Source organism: Bos indicus x Bos taurus, chromosome 21, assembly GCF_003369695.1.
Source record: "Bos indicus x Bos taurus breed Angus x Brahman F1 hybrid chromosome 21, Bos_hybrid_MaternalHap_v2.0, whole genome shotgun sequence".
NCBI classification, from domain to species: Eukaryota; Metazoa; Chordata; class Mammalia; order Artiodactyla; family Bovidae; genus Bos; species Bos indicus x Bos taurus.
In genome coordinates this window covers 33101550-33119711 of record NC_040096.1, presented here as the reverse complement: position 1 = coordinate 33119711, position 18162 = coordinate 33101550, and the positions used below count along the sequence as shown (strand labels likewise).

At 58.5% G+C, this 18162-nt stretch overlaps 1 protein-coding gene across 1 annotated transcript in view; it reads right to left on the bottom strand.

Moving 5' to 3' along the window:
- Window positions 1-17147, bottom strand: part of CSPG4 (chondroitin sulfate proteoglycan 4) — a 35730-nt gene extending 18583 nt beyond the window's left edge. The window contains exon 1 of the mRNA XM_027521082.1: window positions 16937-17147. Coding sequence (XP_027376883.1) covers window positions 16937-17024 — 88 coding nt within the window. The 5' untranslated portion in view covers window positions 17025-17147. The remainder of the gene's footprint in view (window positions 1-16936) is intronic.
- Between the last annotated feature and the right edge of the window lie 1015 nt (window positions 17148-18162).

The window sequence follows — 18162 nt, the reverse complement described above, 5'->3', positions numbered from 1 at the left end:
CCTGTTTGGTCCGGTTCTCCAGGCCAGAGTGGGAGGGCGACAGGAAGCAGAGGTGCTTTCCAGAGAGAGCTGGGGTCTGAATGGGCCCATTGAGGGGCTGGGCCCTGCTGTTTCCTGTGGGGCCACGCGGGAAGGGCTCACACAGGCTGCCTTGTACAGCCGGGAGCGCACAGGCCGGGAAGCCCCCTCACCCCAACAGAGGCCTCTGAGGCCTTGCTGGCTGGGGTTTTGGAAACTCTGACAGTGCCATTCCCTCCATCTCCTGGTCTTCTGCTGCTGCCTCTCTGTTTCTGATGGGTGGCAGTGGTAAGAACCAAGAGTCCCTGTCCTGGGCGGTGGGCCAGGGGAACAGTTGGAGAGGGCCTTCAAATGGAGAAGGCAGGCAGGATAAAGACGGCATGAGCTAGGCATCAATCCTGGAGGGCTTCCTGGGGGAGGTGAGGGTTATGTAGAGGCGCGGAGAGGGAGGGAAATGGGCACTCTCAGAGGGAAGCAAGGCCAAGAGGCTGGTGGGGATGTACAGGTTCTGGAAATGCTGAAGACAGAGGAGTAGAGAGGAAAGCAGCAGGGGCCACACCAGGCTTGGCAGCCTGATAGGGATGTCAGGGCAGTGCGGGGGAGAGAGGAGGCCTCATTACAGCCTGGAGGCCTGGCCTTGACGTTCCTGGGTCAAGAAGACCCGTGATTCATCAAAACACCAGTTTAGGCCTGCAGCAGCCATGTGGGCTCTCCTCTGGGCCAGAAGGGGCCCAATTCAGGCCTCAGTGTCACCACTCTGTAAAATGGGCACCCCTTCCCACTCTCTCCCCCTCCTGTCTGTAGGGATTAGTCCTGGAAGTCCCTTTCTGGCCTGAGGTCTGCTCTCAAAGGTGAATGTGCAGAAGGTCAATGGTATGGGCTGCTTGGGCAGCTCCAAGCTTTTGGCATGGGGGGATCAGGATGCCTAGAGGGCCTGAGGGACAAGCAGGAGGGGCAGGACGAGTGCCCCAGGTATGAGTTTCTCTGCCTGGAAGAAGGCACACAGGTGGGTGTCCTGGGCTGCGTAGCTGTGTACTCGCCTGTGTGTGCGAGTGTGTGGGTGGCTGCTGGGAGTGTGTTTTGGGTTTGCGTAAGGCGGTGTGTTTGTGCATGTGTGCGCGTGTGGGCCGGGAGCTGCCAGGACAGAGCAATGATTGTGCCCAGGCCTGTCCTGCCCCTCGGTGCCCGCCTGCCGTGACTTGGCTGCTCTGGGCTCCATGAAAGGGGCAGTGTATTCCTGGAGGGCTGCCACCCCTCCCGCCCAGCACCCATCCGCCCGAGAGGTTTGCCGAAGGTGGAGAATCCCGCAGCTTCCCGCCCTTCCTGCCCACGAACAGGGCGCTGCTGTCTGGGTCCAGGGCGGGCGCCTCCATCCCTCTTCCTGAGACGAGGGCTGGGGGCACAGAAGGAGTCTGTCTCCATCCCCGCCGCGCCCCTTCCTTACACACGGAGATGAAGCCTAGGTCAAGGTCCCCCAACAAGCCACCCCCTGGCAGAGCATGGCTCATGCTGGCATCTCCTGGCTCCCTGGGCCACTCCTGGGATGTTTATGAGTGAGGACCGGGTCCCAGTCCCTGGGGGACCCCAAACATGAGGCTTACTTGCATTGTGGCGTTCAACCCTCCGCCTGGCAGCAGGATTTTGGCCTCTCAGTCTCTCTCAGGCTCCCTAACCACCCCCCAGGCCAGGGCCAGGGGCTCAAGCAAAGGTACCTTTCCAGTCCTGGGGCTGCTGCAGACCCAGCTCCTCGGAACCCCTGGGGCTGGCCAAGTTTGTCTCTCCCTGTCTCTGTCCCACGACTCCCTTTCTCTGCCTCTGCTCATCTACTTCTCTCCTTCTCTTGGTCTTCAGGCCCCTCTTCCCCTTCCCATCCTGGCTGTAACTCGGGGCACCACCCTTGCTCTAGGACAGTCCAGAGAGCCAGACCTGTCCCCCTCCCCCACCCAGCCCTGGGACCCCCATCCCTTGGTGATGGGTGCACAATATCAAGGCTCTCTGTGGCCCTTGCTTGGAGGAGGGCACTTGGCTTCCACTTATCAGACAGACAACTGAAGCTTCAGAGGAGAAGCAATTTGACAGAAGCAGAAAGCCTGTAGCTCCGGGCCTTGCCGCCTATCAGAGCCCTGTCTGCCTGGGCACCCCCACCCCACCCACCCTGGGCAATCAATTTCTTTGTGCCCCGTTTCCATCACATTCCCGGTCGCCTGGGGGCAGCCAGGCAGCCCCGCAGCGGCATGCGTCATGGGCAGCAGCAGCATTCCTGGGTGTCTGCTGCCGCCTGACTTTATAAGGGAGAAAGTTCGGGAGCCCAGAGCTGCTGGGCAGGATGGCCAGTGGGGAATGCCTGGCCCTGCAGTCAAGGGTGGGTGGTGGGAGACCTAAACCAGTGGATGTAGGGGAGGTTCAGCTAGTGACACTGAGATGGAGCAGGAGGTGAGAGGTGGGCGGGGAGAAAAGTGGGAGCCCATACATTCATTCACTCATCATTCATTCACCAATATAACAACGTAGCGATGGGAATGGAAAAGGGGAACTAAGTCGAGAGACACAGAAAGCCTGAGGAAGGTATTAAAAGTGAGCTTAAAAAATAAAGACCCCCCTCTCCTCTGCAAAGACTGAATTCGGAATCCAGATGGAGGCCTGAGGTAGGAGATGGAGGAATAAAAACCAAGAGAGAGCAGGCAGGATGTGGGACAGGAGCAGGGAGGGTGAGGAGGCAGGGAGACCCCAGCCAGCTGGGGGAGGAGGGGTCCTGCTCTGGGGTGAAGCTGGGCTTCTCCTCCAGGACTTCTCTGGGTTTGGCCCCAGGGGTGACAGATCCTGTTTCTAACCAGATCCTGGGTAGGCAGCGGTGAGGCTGGGAGAATCCCTCTGAGGGAGTCTGAGGGGCTGCAGAGAGCGCCAAGGCAGGGCTGAAGGGCTCTCTGTCTCCCCTCGCTGGGGTGTGTGTGTGGCCCACCTGCGGGCTGAATGCGGCCCTGTGTGTGAGCAGGGATGGGCCGGGTGCTCTGCCCCGTCACCCAGGCTCTCTGGACCTCATGCCTGATCCCCTCCTCTCGCGCCTCCAAGGGGCTCATTTTTACTTTACCAGCACTGTTCCCAAGCCAGGGAACCTCTGGGGAGGCCCGGGTTGGGTGGAAAGTTCCCTCTGATTCAGAACCAGAGTTTCCGCCCCCAGGATTGGCAGCGAGGCTGATGTTCCCGCCACCACCCCCTACCATTTCAGAGCTGGGAAAGTGAAAGTGTGGGGATGAGAACTCGACCCCACAGAGCACGGCAGACCCCCGAACGACCTCAGCGGGCTGCATGTGGGCATGAGTGTGCCTGAGTGCAAGTCAGCGCCATGCATCATGGCGGGTTGAGGGCAGGCGTGTGGGCAGGTGAGGATTCGGCGGCGTGGGCCCAGTCTGGCTCCGGATGTTGGACCATGACTCCCTGGCTACACCTGCTCCTAGGGCTCCCAGGTGAGGGAGAAGCTGCCACCGCATCTACTCAGGTGCCCGACCTTCCCTCATCACATCCCACAGTCCCCCAAGCCTCAGCCCTCCCAAACCGAGCTATGACCTTCCACCCAGGCTGTTTCCACTGAAGATAACAAGGGGGGAAAGTTAGAGGGATGACTTCAGGTCAGACCAAAAGGACAATGTAACCTGCCCATGGTGATGACACTGGGGTCATAGAGCCAAGGCTAGGTGGCTTAGCACCTGCCGGGGCTGGCGCCTAGGAGATGCTCACTCACCTGCAGTGAGCAGGAGATGCTCACTCACCTCATGGCACTGGCTCTGCTGCCCTGATTCCAGACCAGAGAGTGACCCAGAGCCACCCCAGTGGCCCGCCAACCACCCGCGCCTCTCCTGCCCCGCAAGCCTCGGCTGTAGGAACAATAGCTTATAGGAGTCAACTTCCGTGGTGTCTTCCCTGGCGGCTCATGGTAGAGAATCCACCTGGAATGCGGGAGACCTGGGTGCAGTCCCTGGGTTGGGAAGATCCCCTGGAGAAGGGAACAGCTATCTGCTCCAGTATTCTTGCCTGGAGAATCCCATGGACAGAGGAGCCTGGTGGGCTACAGTCCATGGGGTCACAAAGAGTCAGGCACCACGGAGCAACTTTCACTTTTGCTTTCATGGGAGTTAAAAAAGCAGCCTTCTTGGGAGAGACAATAGCCGTCTCCATAGAGTGCAGGAATGCTGGGTCCTCCTGCCCACCTCCCCATCTCAACACTACAGAGACCTCACTGGGGTCAAGACGACCCCGCCCTTCCTCACTCCAAGAACTCTTGAGCTCTGAGACTCCCTCTCGGGGACTTAACCACTTCAGTTGCCTTTCTGGTTTCTTGCAAGGCCCGAAAGGCCAAGGCGGGACAACAGTTTCCTTAGCTATTGGCTGATCTCTGACCCTGATCACTGGCCTTGGCTATCATCTAATCAAGCATCCGGAGGCCACCCGTGCTGAGCGGCATTCGGCATTCGCTGGGGAGCATTTCCAATTCACAGACCCCCTGTGGAAGGTGAGCACCCCTGGAGAGGAAGCAGGGGATGGGTGGGGGTGGGAGATGCAGAGCTTGGTCCACAGGCACCAACTGGGGCAGGGCTGGTGCCCTGGGCGCCCAGTCACGTGTTCCAACCCCGGGGCCCACGTGGGGCACAGAGGAAGTGGGAGGGAAAATGAGAGGTTTTGCTGGAAGCAGCAGCCCAGCGTCCACCCAGGCTGGAGGGCTGGGGTGGGGAGGAAGCAGGGCCCTCAATGAAGTCTTTGTGGAGACTCTTCTGCTCCCCAGGGTGGGGCGGCCGTGGTGCGGAGCAATTCCCAGCGGCTTTTCCTTGCCTTGTAATTTGCCTCCTTCTAGGGCGGCTGGGTGGATTTCCATGCCCTTTCCCACATCCCCATCCCTCTGGCTTTCTTGGCTGCAGAAGCAAGGTGGGATCCTCATCTCAGTAGGCCTGGGCTGGGAAGAAAGAGAGGGAAGGACCCTCGCCTGGCGTTGGGCCTGCAGCCCCCAGCCCCCAATAGGGTCCTTGTGAGGTTGCTCCCATTTTACAGGTGAGGAAACTGAAGCTCGAAGACGGCAGTCGTCTGTGTTAGGGTGTCAAGATGGGCTGTGGCCGGGCTGGGACTCAAGCCCCTGTGCGTGTGGCTCCAGAGCTGGGTGCTGTGGATTCAGGGAGGGGTGTGTGCCCACAGAGGCACGGAGGGGAGTGGGGTTAGTTACTGTCTGTGAATCGGAAGTGGAGCATCGGCTTCTGGCCCCAGGGGGAGGAGGGTGTGAGAGCTGGCCCCCTGCCTGGGCAAAACACACTTTTTCCCTTCCCTTCCTGTCCTTGGGGGCTCCCTCTCTCAGGGTTGGGGGTGGAGGTGGGAGGGAGTGAGTGGGGCGGGGAGCATCTGCTTGCCATGGGTGGTTTGGCAGCCGGCCTTTCCCAGTGTGGCTGGCTTGGGGCCGACCGGACCAGGGAAGGACCTTCTTCAAGGCTGGCTGAAGGCGGCACGTTCCAGAAACCAGTGATAAGTGCTACTCATGCCCACTGGAGTCTTGGAGGTCAGAGAAGAGGGTGGAGAGGCAGGGGTGTGGGCTCTGCCCAGGGTGAGATGGGGCTCTCTGGCGGGCCAGCCCCTGTTGTGGCCAGAAGCCAGAGCCTGGACGCCTGTTGCTCATCTCCGAGTCTCCCCATTCTGGGCTGAGAAACCACTGAGGGCAGGGCTGCCGGAGAGATGTCTCAGGGCTTCCCCCAGCCTGGCAGGCAGATCTTGGAGACAGTGAGTGTGCAAGCTAGGATGGGGATTCTGGAAGCAGTGACTGTGGGTTTGGACAGAGGCCTGGCCCCATTTGACTCAGATTATGTTTAACAGGCCGAGTGTCTCGAAGAAGCCACCACCATCGGTGCCTCAGTACCCCCACCTGAAATATACGATAGAGGGGTGGGGTGACCCCACAGACAGAAGCCCCACATCCAGGAGACTGGGGGAAGCAGAGGCTTGGATCAGGGATCACCCACAAACCTATACACACACCCTTGGCCTCTGGCCAGCCCAGGCCAGCAGAAAGTGGCTGGTGGAGAGGTGTGATCACTACAGCAGGCAGAGCACGGCCGCCTCCAGCCTGAGTGGCCACAGGCCTGGCTAGAGTGGAGGCTCTGGAGGGCAGGACCCAGCGCCTACATCCGCAGGTCAGCTCATCTGCCATGCACACATGCACCAGCGGAGGAAACATCGGCACCCAGGGGCATGCAGGGACAGTGATGGTGCCCATAGGATGGCTTTCCCATCAGCACTGCTGTCTGACAGCAGCAGGCCGAGAAGCAAGTCCCTGGCACTGGTGCTGTGCCCGCAGGAGTGTGTGGCCTCAGAGGGTGGACCAGGAAACCTCAGTGCCCTGGCCAGAGGCCTCTGTGCTAACCAGGATCCACCAAGATCCCCAGACTGACACCCCCTGCCCCACCGCTGGGCAGGCCTGACTCCTCTTGGAATAGTTCCTGGCACTCTCACCTGCCAGCTTTGTAGACCCCTCCAGTCTGCCAGCACCCACTGAGCTGTGCTCCATCCCTGGCCCCCTCTCTCCAGCCCCCCACTTCTCCCCAGGGTTCGGGCACTGCCTCTTTGCTCTGGTATGCCTATCTCTGTCTCCAGCACCAAGTCTCCAGGGCTCTGGGCCTGCCTGCCAATGCTCCCTGGACATTTACACCAGGAACACCCATGGGGAGGCCCCCAAACCCAAGCACACTTGTTCAAGCCAGACTCAGCATCATCTATCCTCCAACCTGCTCACCACCCAGTGAAGGGCCCACGGGCACCCACTGCTGGGCAGAAATCTGAAAGTTCCTCTGACCCTCTCCCTCCTCCTGACCTTGAATGAACTTCCCATCCATTCAGCCCATTCATCGTCCTTCAAATGTGTCTCCCATCCTGCTTCCCTGTGCCATTCCGCAAGACAGATGGTCACCATCCCTCGCCTGGCTTAATGAATTTCCTGCCTCCCTTTGTTAATCGCAGCCACAGTTAGCCTAAACTGAGTCGCTCCATCATCCTCGCTTGCCTGGATGCCTTCTATGGCTCCCCAGTGCCTCCTACCAAGCCCCCAGTCCTCTGGTGTGGCACTGAAGATGCTGGATGACCTTGTTCCCACCCCACCAGGCTCCCCTGTTCACTCCTCCAAACACCCAAAGGTGCCAGCCTCACCAGACCTGGGCTGTTTTCCCTCCATACCTGACAGGTCTGCACTCCGGCCTTTGCTCAGGCTGGGCCTTCTGCCCAGCAAGCTCTCCTTTCCCTTTTGCCTGTGAAATGCCCTCACGCTCCTTCAGGAAAGACAGGCTCCCCACCCTTCCCCGCAGCCCATAGCTCCTTCTCCCGCATTTGGGGTACAAAGAGACTCCACCGCAGCTTGAGGAGCTGTGTGACTGTCACCTCTCTCTGTTAACACTGTGAGTCTCAGGGACAAGACTGGTGATGGGAGGTGGCGAGAAAGGGAGGAGAAGGCCTGGCAGGGCAGGAGGGGGCCGTGTTCCCTGGCTGACCCAGCCGGGAGGGGCTGCACCTAGGAGGCTTGCCCCAGCTCGGCCCCTCCAACCTGTCTTACCTCCAGGCTTGCTTCCAGCCCTCCCCTGCCCTCCGGGGCCCGGTGCCTGCAGGTTGGGGCAGGGTGGGGTAGGGTGGGACACAATGACTGGGGCGCAGTGGGGCACTGCCCCAGCCGGGGAGTGCTTTTCTGGGCCTGTGGTGACAGTCTGGTGCTTGTTTTGAAAGAAAATAGACCCTGAGCCCCTATTTATAGCTGGAGGCCATAGCCACAGACAGGAGATGGATGGTGTTTGAGGCTGTACAGGCCTGTGTGCAGGCAGGGGCCGGGGGTGGAGCCATTCCCAGGCCCCCTGCCCCCCTTTCTCAGCCTCCAAGCAAACTGTCTGAGGGATCCTAACATTCCCTGGGACAGGATGTAGCCTGTGCTCTGGGGTGAGACGGTGGGGGCTTGGGTAATGAGGAAGGAAATTTTCTCGCAGCATGGGTCCCTGGGGCCCAGAGTCCGTGGTGGGAATGGCTGGAGGTGAGGGTGTGTGATGTCTAGGAGTCTAGGAGGCGGAGAAGGGCCTGCGGAGGGTGGGGGTGCCATCTGCCACTGTGACTGGGTGATGGAAAGAGAACAGGCCGGGGCCACAGAGATGGGGCAGCCAGAGAGGGCCAGGCAGCGGTGGGGAGTGAGATGGAGAGACAGCCTTGGGGAGAGGCGGGGGTGGGGGGCCAAGCCGCAGGCCAGCTGACATGGTGAATAGAGGGGAGACGGGGGGAGCAGGGGAAGAACTGAAGTGCGGGTTCTGTTCCACAGAAAATCTTCACGGTGCTCTGGGCAGACTGGTCAGTGCACGTCGGATCCAGGTCAGGAAGGGCAGGAATCAGGCATCTCTGTGGCCTGTACCCCAGAAGGCCAGGCCTCTGCCCGCTCCCACCACCCCCAGGGCTGGAGACCCTGTGTGCCTGGCAGTCTACAGCTGAGAGGCCCCAGGGTCTCTTTGGAGGCAAAGCAAAGCTGTGGGGCAGAGCTGATGCTGAAGGGCTTTGAGGCCAAGGTCTCTGAAGGGCTGTCCTGAACAGGGGAGCGGGGTTGTTCCAGGACTGCTGGGGACAGGTCTGGGTTCTGAGGTGCTGGGTGGGGAGTTCCCTGGGCTTGGAGGGGTTCCAAGCTGAGGCGGTGGCCCAGGCTCACACCTGCGGCCGGCTTCTATTCAGGCCCCTCCCTTGGTTGGGCTGCTGGGGGCTAGGGGGTGTCTATAGCCCTGGTCATGTGTCATGGAGTTATAGCCACAACCGGTGACTCAGACAGTTAAAAAAGGAGCAGCTCTGAGCAATGACTCAACTGGCTCTGGAGGGGCTGGGTGGGTCTGGCTGGTACAGGATGGGGTGGTCTGGGTTTATTTTTGGTGGGGTGGGGCTGGGGCCAGGGGGCTGGAAGATGGGAACCGGGGGTGGAGAGGAGCCGTTGCTCTCATCCCAGGAGAACCCCAGGGCTCTGTGCCAACTTAGAGAAACGGTTTCTCCATGCCAGGGAGCTCTGGCAACCCGGGCCGCCTCTCAGTCCTGTTCTAAGCCCAGCCTGCCTTGCTGTGTGGACCCAGACAAAAAGCCGGCTCTCTCCAGATAGAAGCAGAGATCTTTCTCCTGCTCCGAAGAGGCTTGAGCTCAGAATTTTAGAGCTGACCTTGGAGAATGGACATCTGACCCAGAGACCCAGAGACAGACAGAGGTTTGCTCAAGGCCACACAGCAGGGCCAGGTATCCCAAGGGCTGACATTACACATTTGGCTCAAGTTCCTCCAACATCTCTCCTATCCCAGGGCTGTCAATAGTTGGAGGGGCAGGCCCCTGTTTGAGTACCTTCTCCCTGGAAGGGCTCAGCTGGGCTCCAGATGAGTGTCTGGAAGTATAAGGGCCAGATGCTCAGAGATGGAGCCTGAGCTGGGGACAGGAGCCTGGACTCTATTAGCACACTACCAGGGAGCTGGCCAGTCTTTGCCCAACAGTCTATTCAGGGGATGAAGGCAGAGGATGCCCCACACTGGGATCATGGCTTGCGGGGGCCAAGGCTCTTTACCCAGAGAATCTGTCCAGTTGGCACTCCCCTAGGCTGCTCACCCCAGTCTGAAGCTATTTCCTGAGACCCTCTCTCATCTCTACCAACTCTGATCTCACACATCCACAGACTCAGGCATCACCTATACCTCTGGTGGGTCCAAGCAGCCTAGGCAGGGCAGAGAGAATCCTCAGTTCTTCATTCTAGATCCTCTTGATACAGATTCAGCCACTGCTGCTTGCTGAGTGGCAGTAATAGCCCCCCAGGAGCTCCGGGGGAACCATCTCATGTCACCGGGCCCTGGCCTCCAGCCCCTACCATCACAGGAGCCCGAGAAGGGTGGGCAGAGACCAGGGAGAAGACAGGCTTCCAGGATCCCCACCCTATAAAGGTCTTGCTGCCTGCTCCTTCTCTCCATCCCCATCCATCTACTCCTGGGACGGGAGTCATTTGGTCACTCATTCAACAGATTGGTTGTGCTGCATCTTGGCTCAATTGTCTCTATCTAAGGGGCCATTAGGCTTTGGGGTGGAGCTCGGAGGGGCTTTTCTGCTTCTCCTCACACAGGAGAGGTGTGTGGACCTCAGCCCAGTGAGTCAATCAGATGTAGCCTTCCCACTCCCCTCCTTTTGAGGGGTCCTGGGCTGGCTGGCAGTCAGAGGCTGGCTTGACAGCTCCATTTTCCACATCACTTTGCCCCAGACAGACCCTCTCCTAGGGCCACCTCATCCAGTCCCCTGCTTTGGAAACTTTCTCAAAGATTTCTAAGCAGGAACCCCGCACTCCCGCCCTGCTCCAATGATGCGCCTGCTCCACTCCAGAAGAAGATGGTAATAATGGAATATTAGCAACCTCAGGAGCAGGCACCTACTGAGCATTTACTCCAGACAAATCCTCAGCATGCAGGAGGCAGGAATTATTTATGCCATTTTAGAGCCTTTTCTGAGGCTCAGAAAGGCCTGGTCACTTGCATCGAGTGGCTGGGTGGGAACTGAATTCTGAGCTGTCTTCTACTGTGTTCTTGACCAGGTGAGCCTGGCCTCCTGCCTCCCCCAGCCCTGCAGAGCTGAGGACTCAAGAGGAGGGAGAGGTGGGGCCTGAGTCAGGACTGTGAGGCGGGTGGGAGGGAAGCTTACTCTGAGCTGCTCCAAGACGCCCAAAAAGGGTGATTGGTTCCTTCCCTCACTACGGTGAGAATGTGTGTGTGTGTGTGTGTATGAGTGTGTCTGGGCCTGAGACTGGCCTGGCTGGCCTCCAGCTGTAGGAGAGCTGCGCCGGCCCCAGTTGCTGTACACAGGGAAGAGGCAGGGAGGGGCTGGTGTCGTGGGAATCAACATCCTGGGCCCACTGATATTTATAGCTGCCCCCTCTTGAAATACGGGGAGGAGGGGCTGCTCTTAGGTGGGAACGGAAGTTGGTCTCCTTCTCTCCGCCCCCTCGATCTTCCCAGAGAGCAGGAGGGCCCAGGCTAGGGGCCCTGGCTGGGTGGTGGAGCTGGGGGCTGTATCCTGAGCTGGGGGCTTCCCCCAGGCTGCTGGCTTGGGGGCTGGACACTCTCCTTGTTAGGCCCTTAGCCAGGCTGTTGAAAGCACTCTGTGTGTGTGTGCACGTGTGTGCAAGCATGCACATATACACATGCACACATACCTACTAGGTGTCACACTGATGGAGGTCACAGAACAAGGGCAGGGGCCAGGTAAGAGTAGGGGGAGAAAGGCCTGTCACCCCACAGAGATGGAGGGTGGGGCCCCAGAAGGGTGGTAGACTAGGCTGCAGCCCTCAATAATCAGTGGGAAAAGGCAGCCCAAGCAGGGGATGGTGCTGGAGCTGAACCTTGAAGGATGGAGAGAAAAAGAGAGACCAGTTGTAGGCAACAGCATGGGCAGCGGTGGAAGGGTCCCAGGGATTACGGATTGTTATCTGATGGTCTAGTGCACCAGCCAGACGATGGGACACGGCATAATCCTTGAACGTGGATCCCAGCTGATCTACTGGGGAGAGAGAGGGCCCAGCCACAGCCCTGGGTCCTGCAGGCAGGTGGCACCATGGCGGGTGCTGTAATCTTGATTTCGATTCTTTGTAAGTCGGGAAGTCCTCTCTTGTATCTGACCTGGCTCTCCCCTGCTCTCAGAATGTTTTAACTCAAAGCAATTAATTAGTTTTTAAGGAGAAGACAATGGCACCCCACTCCAGTACTCTTGTCTGGAAAATCCCATGGACGGAGGAGCCTGGTAGGCTGCAGTCCATGGGGTCGCAAAGAGTCAGACACGACCAAGTGACTTCACCTTCATTTTTCACTTCCATGCATTGGAGAAGGAAATGGCAACCCACTCCAGTGTTCTTGCCTGGAGAATCCCAGGGACGGGGGAGCCTGGTGGGCTGCCATCTATGGGGTCACACAGAGTTGGACACGACTGATGTGACTTAGAAGCAGCAGCAGGAGCAAGCCTTTTTTACAAAGCCACAGAACGCTTTATCAAAACTGTATCTTACACAAAACCTCCATCTATAAACACATGTTCATGGGACTGCTATGCATGAATCAGGGTGGCACAAGCATCCTGTATTCCCAGATATGGGAATGTAGAGTCCCGGAGCACCTCGGACACAGTCTGAAAATCCCTGGTTGGCTCAGTGATCTCTACGCCCCTGTGGGCCCCATCCTGGGCTCTGCAAGATCGTGGAGACCTCAGAGAAAAGCAGAGGGGAGGTCCGCCCTCTGGGAGCTGCTGGCCATATGGGGGAGGCCACATCCAAACCAGGATACAAGGACAAGGAGCCAAGAGGCCTACCACTCATCCTGCTAAGCACTTGCTGTCTGACTCAGAAAACAGCAGCCCCTCTCTGGGTCCTGATTTCCCTATGAACGTCCTGGGGGAGCTGGCCTGGGCTGGGGAGTCTCTGCAGTGAGGTCTGGGAGGGGAAGCCACCTCACTGACCGCCAGGACACTTAAACCACGAGAGACACACACTGAAACAGTTTAGCCTGAGCAGTGGCGGGACGCCTGGCTGATACCCATCAGCACTGGGAGAGCTGGTGCTTTGGCAGGCTGGGAGCGGCAGGGGTGTGGGCAGGAGCTGAGTGGGAAGAAGGAATGGTCAACAGGAGAAGCACTGTCCAGAACATGGGTGAGCCATGCCACCAAGCCACCGTGACGGCAGCCCCAGGGCACTCCCCTGCATCTGAGGCAAATGTGGCTTCATTTGCCATCCCAGCTGTTGGGGGTGCGGTGGTAGGTATTCTTGAAGAGGATCTGCTTGTGCCGTGAGGAAGTGGGGAGGGTTTAGAAAGGTGAGGGGCATTTGCTGGAGGGGTCTGTGGAGATGGACACAGAGATCTGGGGTCCTCAGGGGACTTTCTCCTAAAGACATGTCTCTCTCTCCTCTGGTGGGGGGCTGCACACCTGGCCTGAGCTGGGAAAGCTGACTTTTGTTGGGGTGAGTGAGAACACCATAGCCTGTGTGCCCAAAGAGTGGCCTGAGGCTAGTTCCTGATGTTCTCAGAGTCTCAGTTTCCATATCTGTAAAATGGGAATGTTTGGTGACTTGCAGAGCTGCCATAGGGCTGCAGGACAACATGGCCAGTGCTCACTCAGGGGCTTTCTCTGGAGTTATGGACCGTGTTTGGAGTTGTGGACCCTTCTGAGAAGCAGAAAGAGCCACAAGACCCTACCCCAGGGAGAATCCAAGTTCAAAATTGTTCATATGAATTCAGTTCATTCAAAAATTACTCACATATATTCAGTAATAATAGTACTAGTGTTCTTTTGAAACACACCCTAAACCCACTGGAGAAGGAGTCTTTAATTATATTTTCTTCGTCTCATCTCAAAGCATGTGGGATCTTAGTTCCCCAACCAGGGATCAAACCTATGCCTTTTTCATTGTAAGTGCAGAGTCTTAACCACTGGACCACCAGGGAAGTCCCTGGAGAAGGAATCTTAACTGTTAAAGGCTCTACAGTACCGGGTACATGCTGGGTCAGCGCATGTTAGAAGCAAAAGGGCAGCTGGATGGGGTGGGAGTCGGGGAGCGGTACTGAAAGAGCTGAGGGACCTGGAAGGGAGGAGACCCAAACCCCAGACCCAAAGGCCTCCTTGTTTACTTGCTCCTGGCACTGAAGAGGAGCCCCAGTGCAGCTCAGCACCCCCTGCCCCCCATCTTGTCCTCGCCTCTTTCCCTGAAGGCTCCACCCAGCCCAGGTCTGGGAGCTGGTTTTGTACATGGTTGCGCACGGGCCCACAGCTGTGTGTGCCTGTGTGTGTGTGTGTGTGTGTGTGTGTGTGTGTGTGAGGGCTGTTTCCAGTACCCCCCTCCCCACCCCCGCCCCGCCCGCCCCCTCCTGGGCAGCACGCCCAGTTCCCTATACACTTCCTCTGAGCGTTCTGCAAACCCTACTCCCCTCCCGCCCTTCATTGGCCGCCTGGCCCACCTGGCGCAGCCCCCTCCTTGGGCCCCCCAGGCGGGCAGCACTGAAAGGCTCTTCTTGTCTTGGCTATGCAGGCAGGCGGGCAAATGTTGGTAAGGGGGGCTCAGTTATACTTGGTTCTGGAACAGCACTTGCAGAGTCCGGGTGGGCTGGGCCGAGGGCACTGGTCCCTGCCCCGCTCTAGAGTGCTGGAGCCCCAGTGTACACACACACACACACACACACACACACACACACACACACACGCACGACTCAGAGGCTGTCTCTGTCTCCAGTCAGAGATGGTCCCCCAGACCATTCTTAGAGGCAACAGTCTACCCTGGCTCAGTTCCTTGCTTCTGATGCTCCCCTGCCCCAACCCTAGCCCTGCTCTCTAAGATACCCCCATCAGTTCAGGGCCCCCACCCAGATGGTACAAGAACCCTCTCCACCTGGCACTCCCTCCTGAGTCCCACTTGTGCCCCTCATCTTCTGCCTTTCAAAGTCAGCTATACCAGGCAGGGAAGAGGTGCAGAAGCCGCTAGCCTTGTATGCTCTGTGGCCACTCTGACCTCCCAGTTTTGCTTGTGCTATGCCCCCCTACTGAAACCACATCAGCTCCAACTCAATCTCCCAATGCTTGTGGCTCTGCCAGGACTCCCATAGGGCTTAGAAGGCAATGGACCCCACACTTATCATGCACACTGGCATATGGGCCCAAGCCTAGCTGACTACGCAGGTGGGGAGCTCCCACAAAGTGGGACTGGGGGTTTCCTCCTGGGCAGCTGGGCTTCTTTGTGGGTTAGACCACTTTGCTTCCTCCCTGGGCCCTCAGTTTCCCTGTGTGTACAATTGGAAGGTTGGCCCAGGTGGTCTCCAAAGGTGCTTGACTCTCAGGCCCCATGATCTGGATGCTCTGGAATGTTGACGAGTGTGGGGAAAGCATCCCAGTGTGCCTCACTCTGGTACCTGAGACTCGGAGGCTTTTGGTGTCCAAGAGGGGTGGGAGTGATACCTTCTGCGGGTAGGGGCTGCCCCTATTACAGAGACCAGGACAGGGAGCTAAGCCAGGCCTGGGGACAGAGGTGGGCTGCTGGAGGGGAGCTCAGACTGGGAGGGGGAGAGGGTACTAGCTTGCCCACCCCCTCACCACTTCCAAATCCCTCCTAGAGGAAGGGGTTGCTTGATGTTTTTAACCCCACGGGCTGCTCTCCTCTCTAAAACCTGCACTGGCTCCCTACTGCCAGCAGGGCTTAGGCTGTGAGCTGCATTTTGCCATTTCAGGTTTCCGTGCCCCACCCCAATGGCTCTTACTGGCTTGTGCTCAAAATATATATGCCTTCCATCCAGGCTACTGGCCTCCTTATCTCTGCTCATACCCATCTCTGAGCCTGTGCTCCCTGACCCGCTTCCCATCCTCCAAGGCTTAGCTCAAGGATCACCCTCTGTCCCGCCCTAGTTTGCCTCTGAATTTCTTTTCACCACACTCCTCGTCTGGATCTTTGCAGACACGATAGGAGTTGCTGTTGCGTTTTAATTTGCTTTTCTGCCTTCTGAATGAGTCCAAGTCCAGTCTCTATTTCTGTGCGCTCCCGACTGCCCAGCACAATGTCTGCACATTGTTGATGCTGGGAAGGAATTTGGGAATGGCTCTCAGTTGAAGCCCAAGGAGGTGGGTCCTGGAGTCTCTCCTTTGACTAGAGGCTGGGGGCTGGGTGTGTACCCATCTCTCTAGCAGCCTAGATGCCCCCTTCCCATCTCTCTAGAGGCTCAGCCTATCACCCACCCCCTGAGACCTTGAAGGATGGGGTCCCTGGGGATGGGAACAGGGAGCCTGGGGATCCAGCTCTGACTCACTCCAGTGGGGGGCTCTCCCCTGACTCATTTCCCTTTTGGGTACCGCATGATTACTGTCCATTTGAACTGGCTTCCCCATCTGATGGGGAGAGGAGTGTGGCCTAGGGAACTTGGAAGGGAGACTCAGGCCCTTCTTCAGCTCAAAGTTGTTCTTGGGAATGGTCCCAAAAGATGTAGGCTGAAGCACTGATTCATACATACATGGGTATTAATGACTGATGGGCCCTGAGGCCACAGTTCTTATGGCATAACTAGACCATGCCTTCACTAAGGGAAGAATGCCATAATGGTGGGATTTCTGGCATTGGAATAGAGACTGGATATGTCCTAGCACCTCTCAGAAGGCATTCCATTTCTGCTGGAGTCAAGCACCAATGGCTGGGACAGGGAGGTGTGCAGAGGGTCGCCCAGGGCTGTCTGAGGGGCACAGGATATCTGAGGGGCGCCAGCCCTGCCTCTAGGAGGCTGAAGAGTGGGTGGTCCTGTCACCAGCTAGGCTTTCTCAGTGAGGAGAGAGAAGACAGAAAGGGGAGGAGGGGGTGGTGGTGAAGACAGAGAATGCACCCGGCAAAGGGGAGCAGGAGCAGAGTGGGGCGCAGCTGGAGGATACCCAAGGATGCTGGAGGAGGTGGCAGCTGGGGTGCATTCGGGGTCCCACACGGGGTGGGGAGGGTGGCTTCCTCCCCGATGCCCACCTTGCAGCACTTCCCGTTCCTGGCCTGGGTGTTGGAGGTGGGGGACGCCCTGTCACCAGGCGTCCTTTGGGCCCTGACTCGGTCAGAGAGAGCCTGCTGGACACAGGGAGCCCAGGTGGCACCGGGGCGTCCCCTCTGGGTCTAGAGGACAATCCTGCACAGAGCCACGCCCTAGGCAAGCGACCCAGGAGCCAACCTCAGATAACCAGAGTCCACTGGACCCCCAGATGGAGAGACGTCGCTGGGGATCCTGCCTCCCCTGGCCGGGGATGGCAGAAGAGCAGCCCCTTCATTTCCCCGTCTGGGGGCCACTCCTGGGTCTTCCTGTCCCTTTTCTCTGCCTAAGAAACCCTCCACCACTCCGCCAGTCTGGGCTGGGGTCTCCGGCCCCTCACTCACCTGTGGATGCTGGTCCCACCAACACAGCGAAGGTCAGAGCCAGGGCCAGGGCGAGGGCTGGGAGCGGGAGCCGGGGACCCCAGCGCATCGCGGCGGCGGGCTGGGCAGCGGGAACTTGTGAGGAGTGGAGTCCGGAGCCTGGAGCTTGGACGCCAGAGTCTTCGAGTTGAGAGAACTGGCGCGGGCTGGCGCTCCCGGGCGTCCCGCCGCCTACTTAACACTGGGGCGGGGCAGGCGCCGACCCGCGCTCCGGTTTCAGGCCGGGGCTCTCCCGGCGGCCCCCCCCACCCTCAGCCGTCTTAAAGGGCCCGTGCTGGTTCTCCTCCCCGTCGAGGGTGAGAGGATCCTTACAGCTCGGTCAGACCCAGGCTCCACCTTAGAGATTCAGAACAAAATCCCAGAGGAGCCCGGATTCCCCGGGGCTCCGACTCAAGGGTTCCCCGGAGAACTCCTCTGGGAGGAGATGTGAGCTGGGCTGGTCCCCTCGCTTCTCTGCCCTCTTCTCTTGCAAGGATTGTGGGTGGGGGGCGTCCTCTCGCCAGGCCCGGGAGGAAAGACAGATGCTCTCCACCCCACGGACTGCTCTGGGGCTGCTTTGCCTCTGAGGTGTCTTCAGAATGCCATTTGGTCAGAGAAGCACCAGCCTGAAGTTCTGTACAGCTCTGTGCCCACTGACATTGCCTCTTTGACCTTTTCTGCCTCAATGACTCAGTCAGTAAAGGAGAGATGTTTTAGGTTCTCCCACAAGGCAGGAGGGATTCTCAACTCCATGGGATCTGCCAAGTGGCTGTCAACCACTCCTGCCCCCGTTTCATGGAGGAGAAGACTGGCTGAGAGCTGGAAGTGGTTCTCAAGAGGCCCCCAGTTGGACAGTAGGTACCTGGTCTTATGGGACCAGAACCCAAGGCCTCCTGAATCTGGTGTTTCAACTTCCTCTGGGGCTGCCTCCTGGAAATCTGGCCCTGGATTTAGCACCTACCTAACAGTTTCAGGCTGGGGCCCTGCTGCCCTTGGCTCCCTCCCAGGCAACAATCTCAGCCCTGTCCCAAACAGGAGAAAGGGCAATGTTACTGTAGAGCTTCTGGCGTCAAGAGGCTCTGCTTGCCCTCTGTCTAATCCCAGCATTGGCATCGCCTGGCCTCGGTTTCTTTGTCCAGCGAGTGGGTGGAAGAGAACCCCTGGAGTGTCTCCCCTCTCTTCCTCCATCAGAATCTGTTACTCTTGCC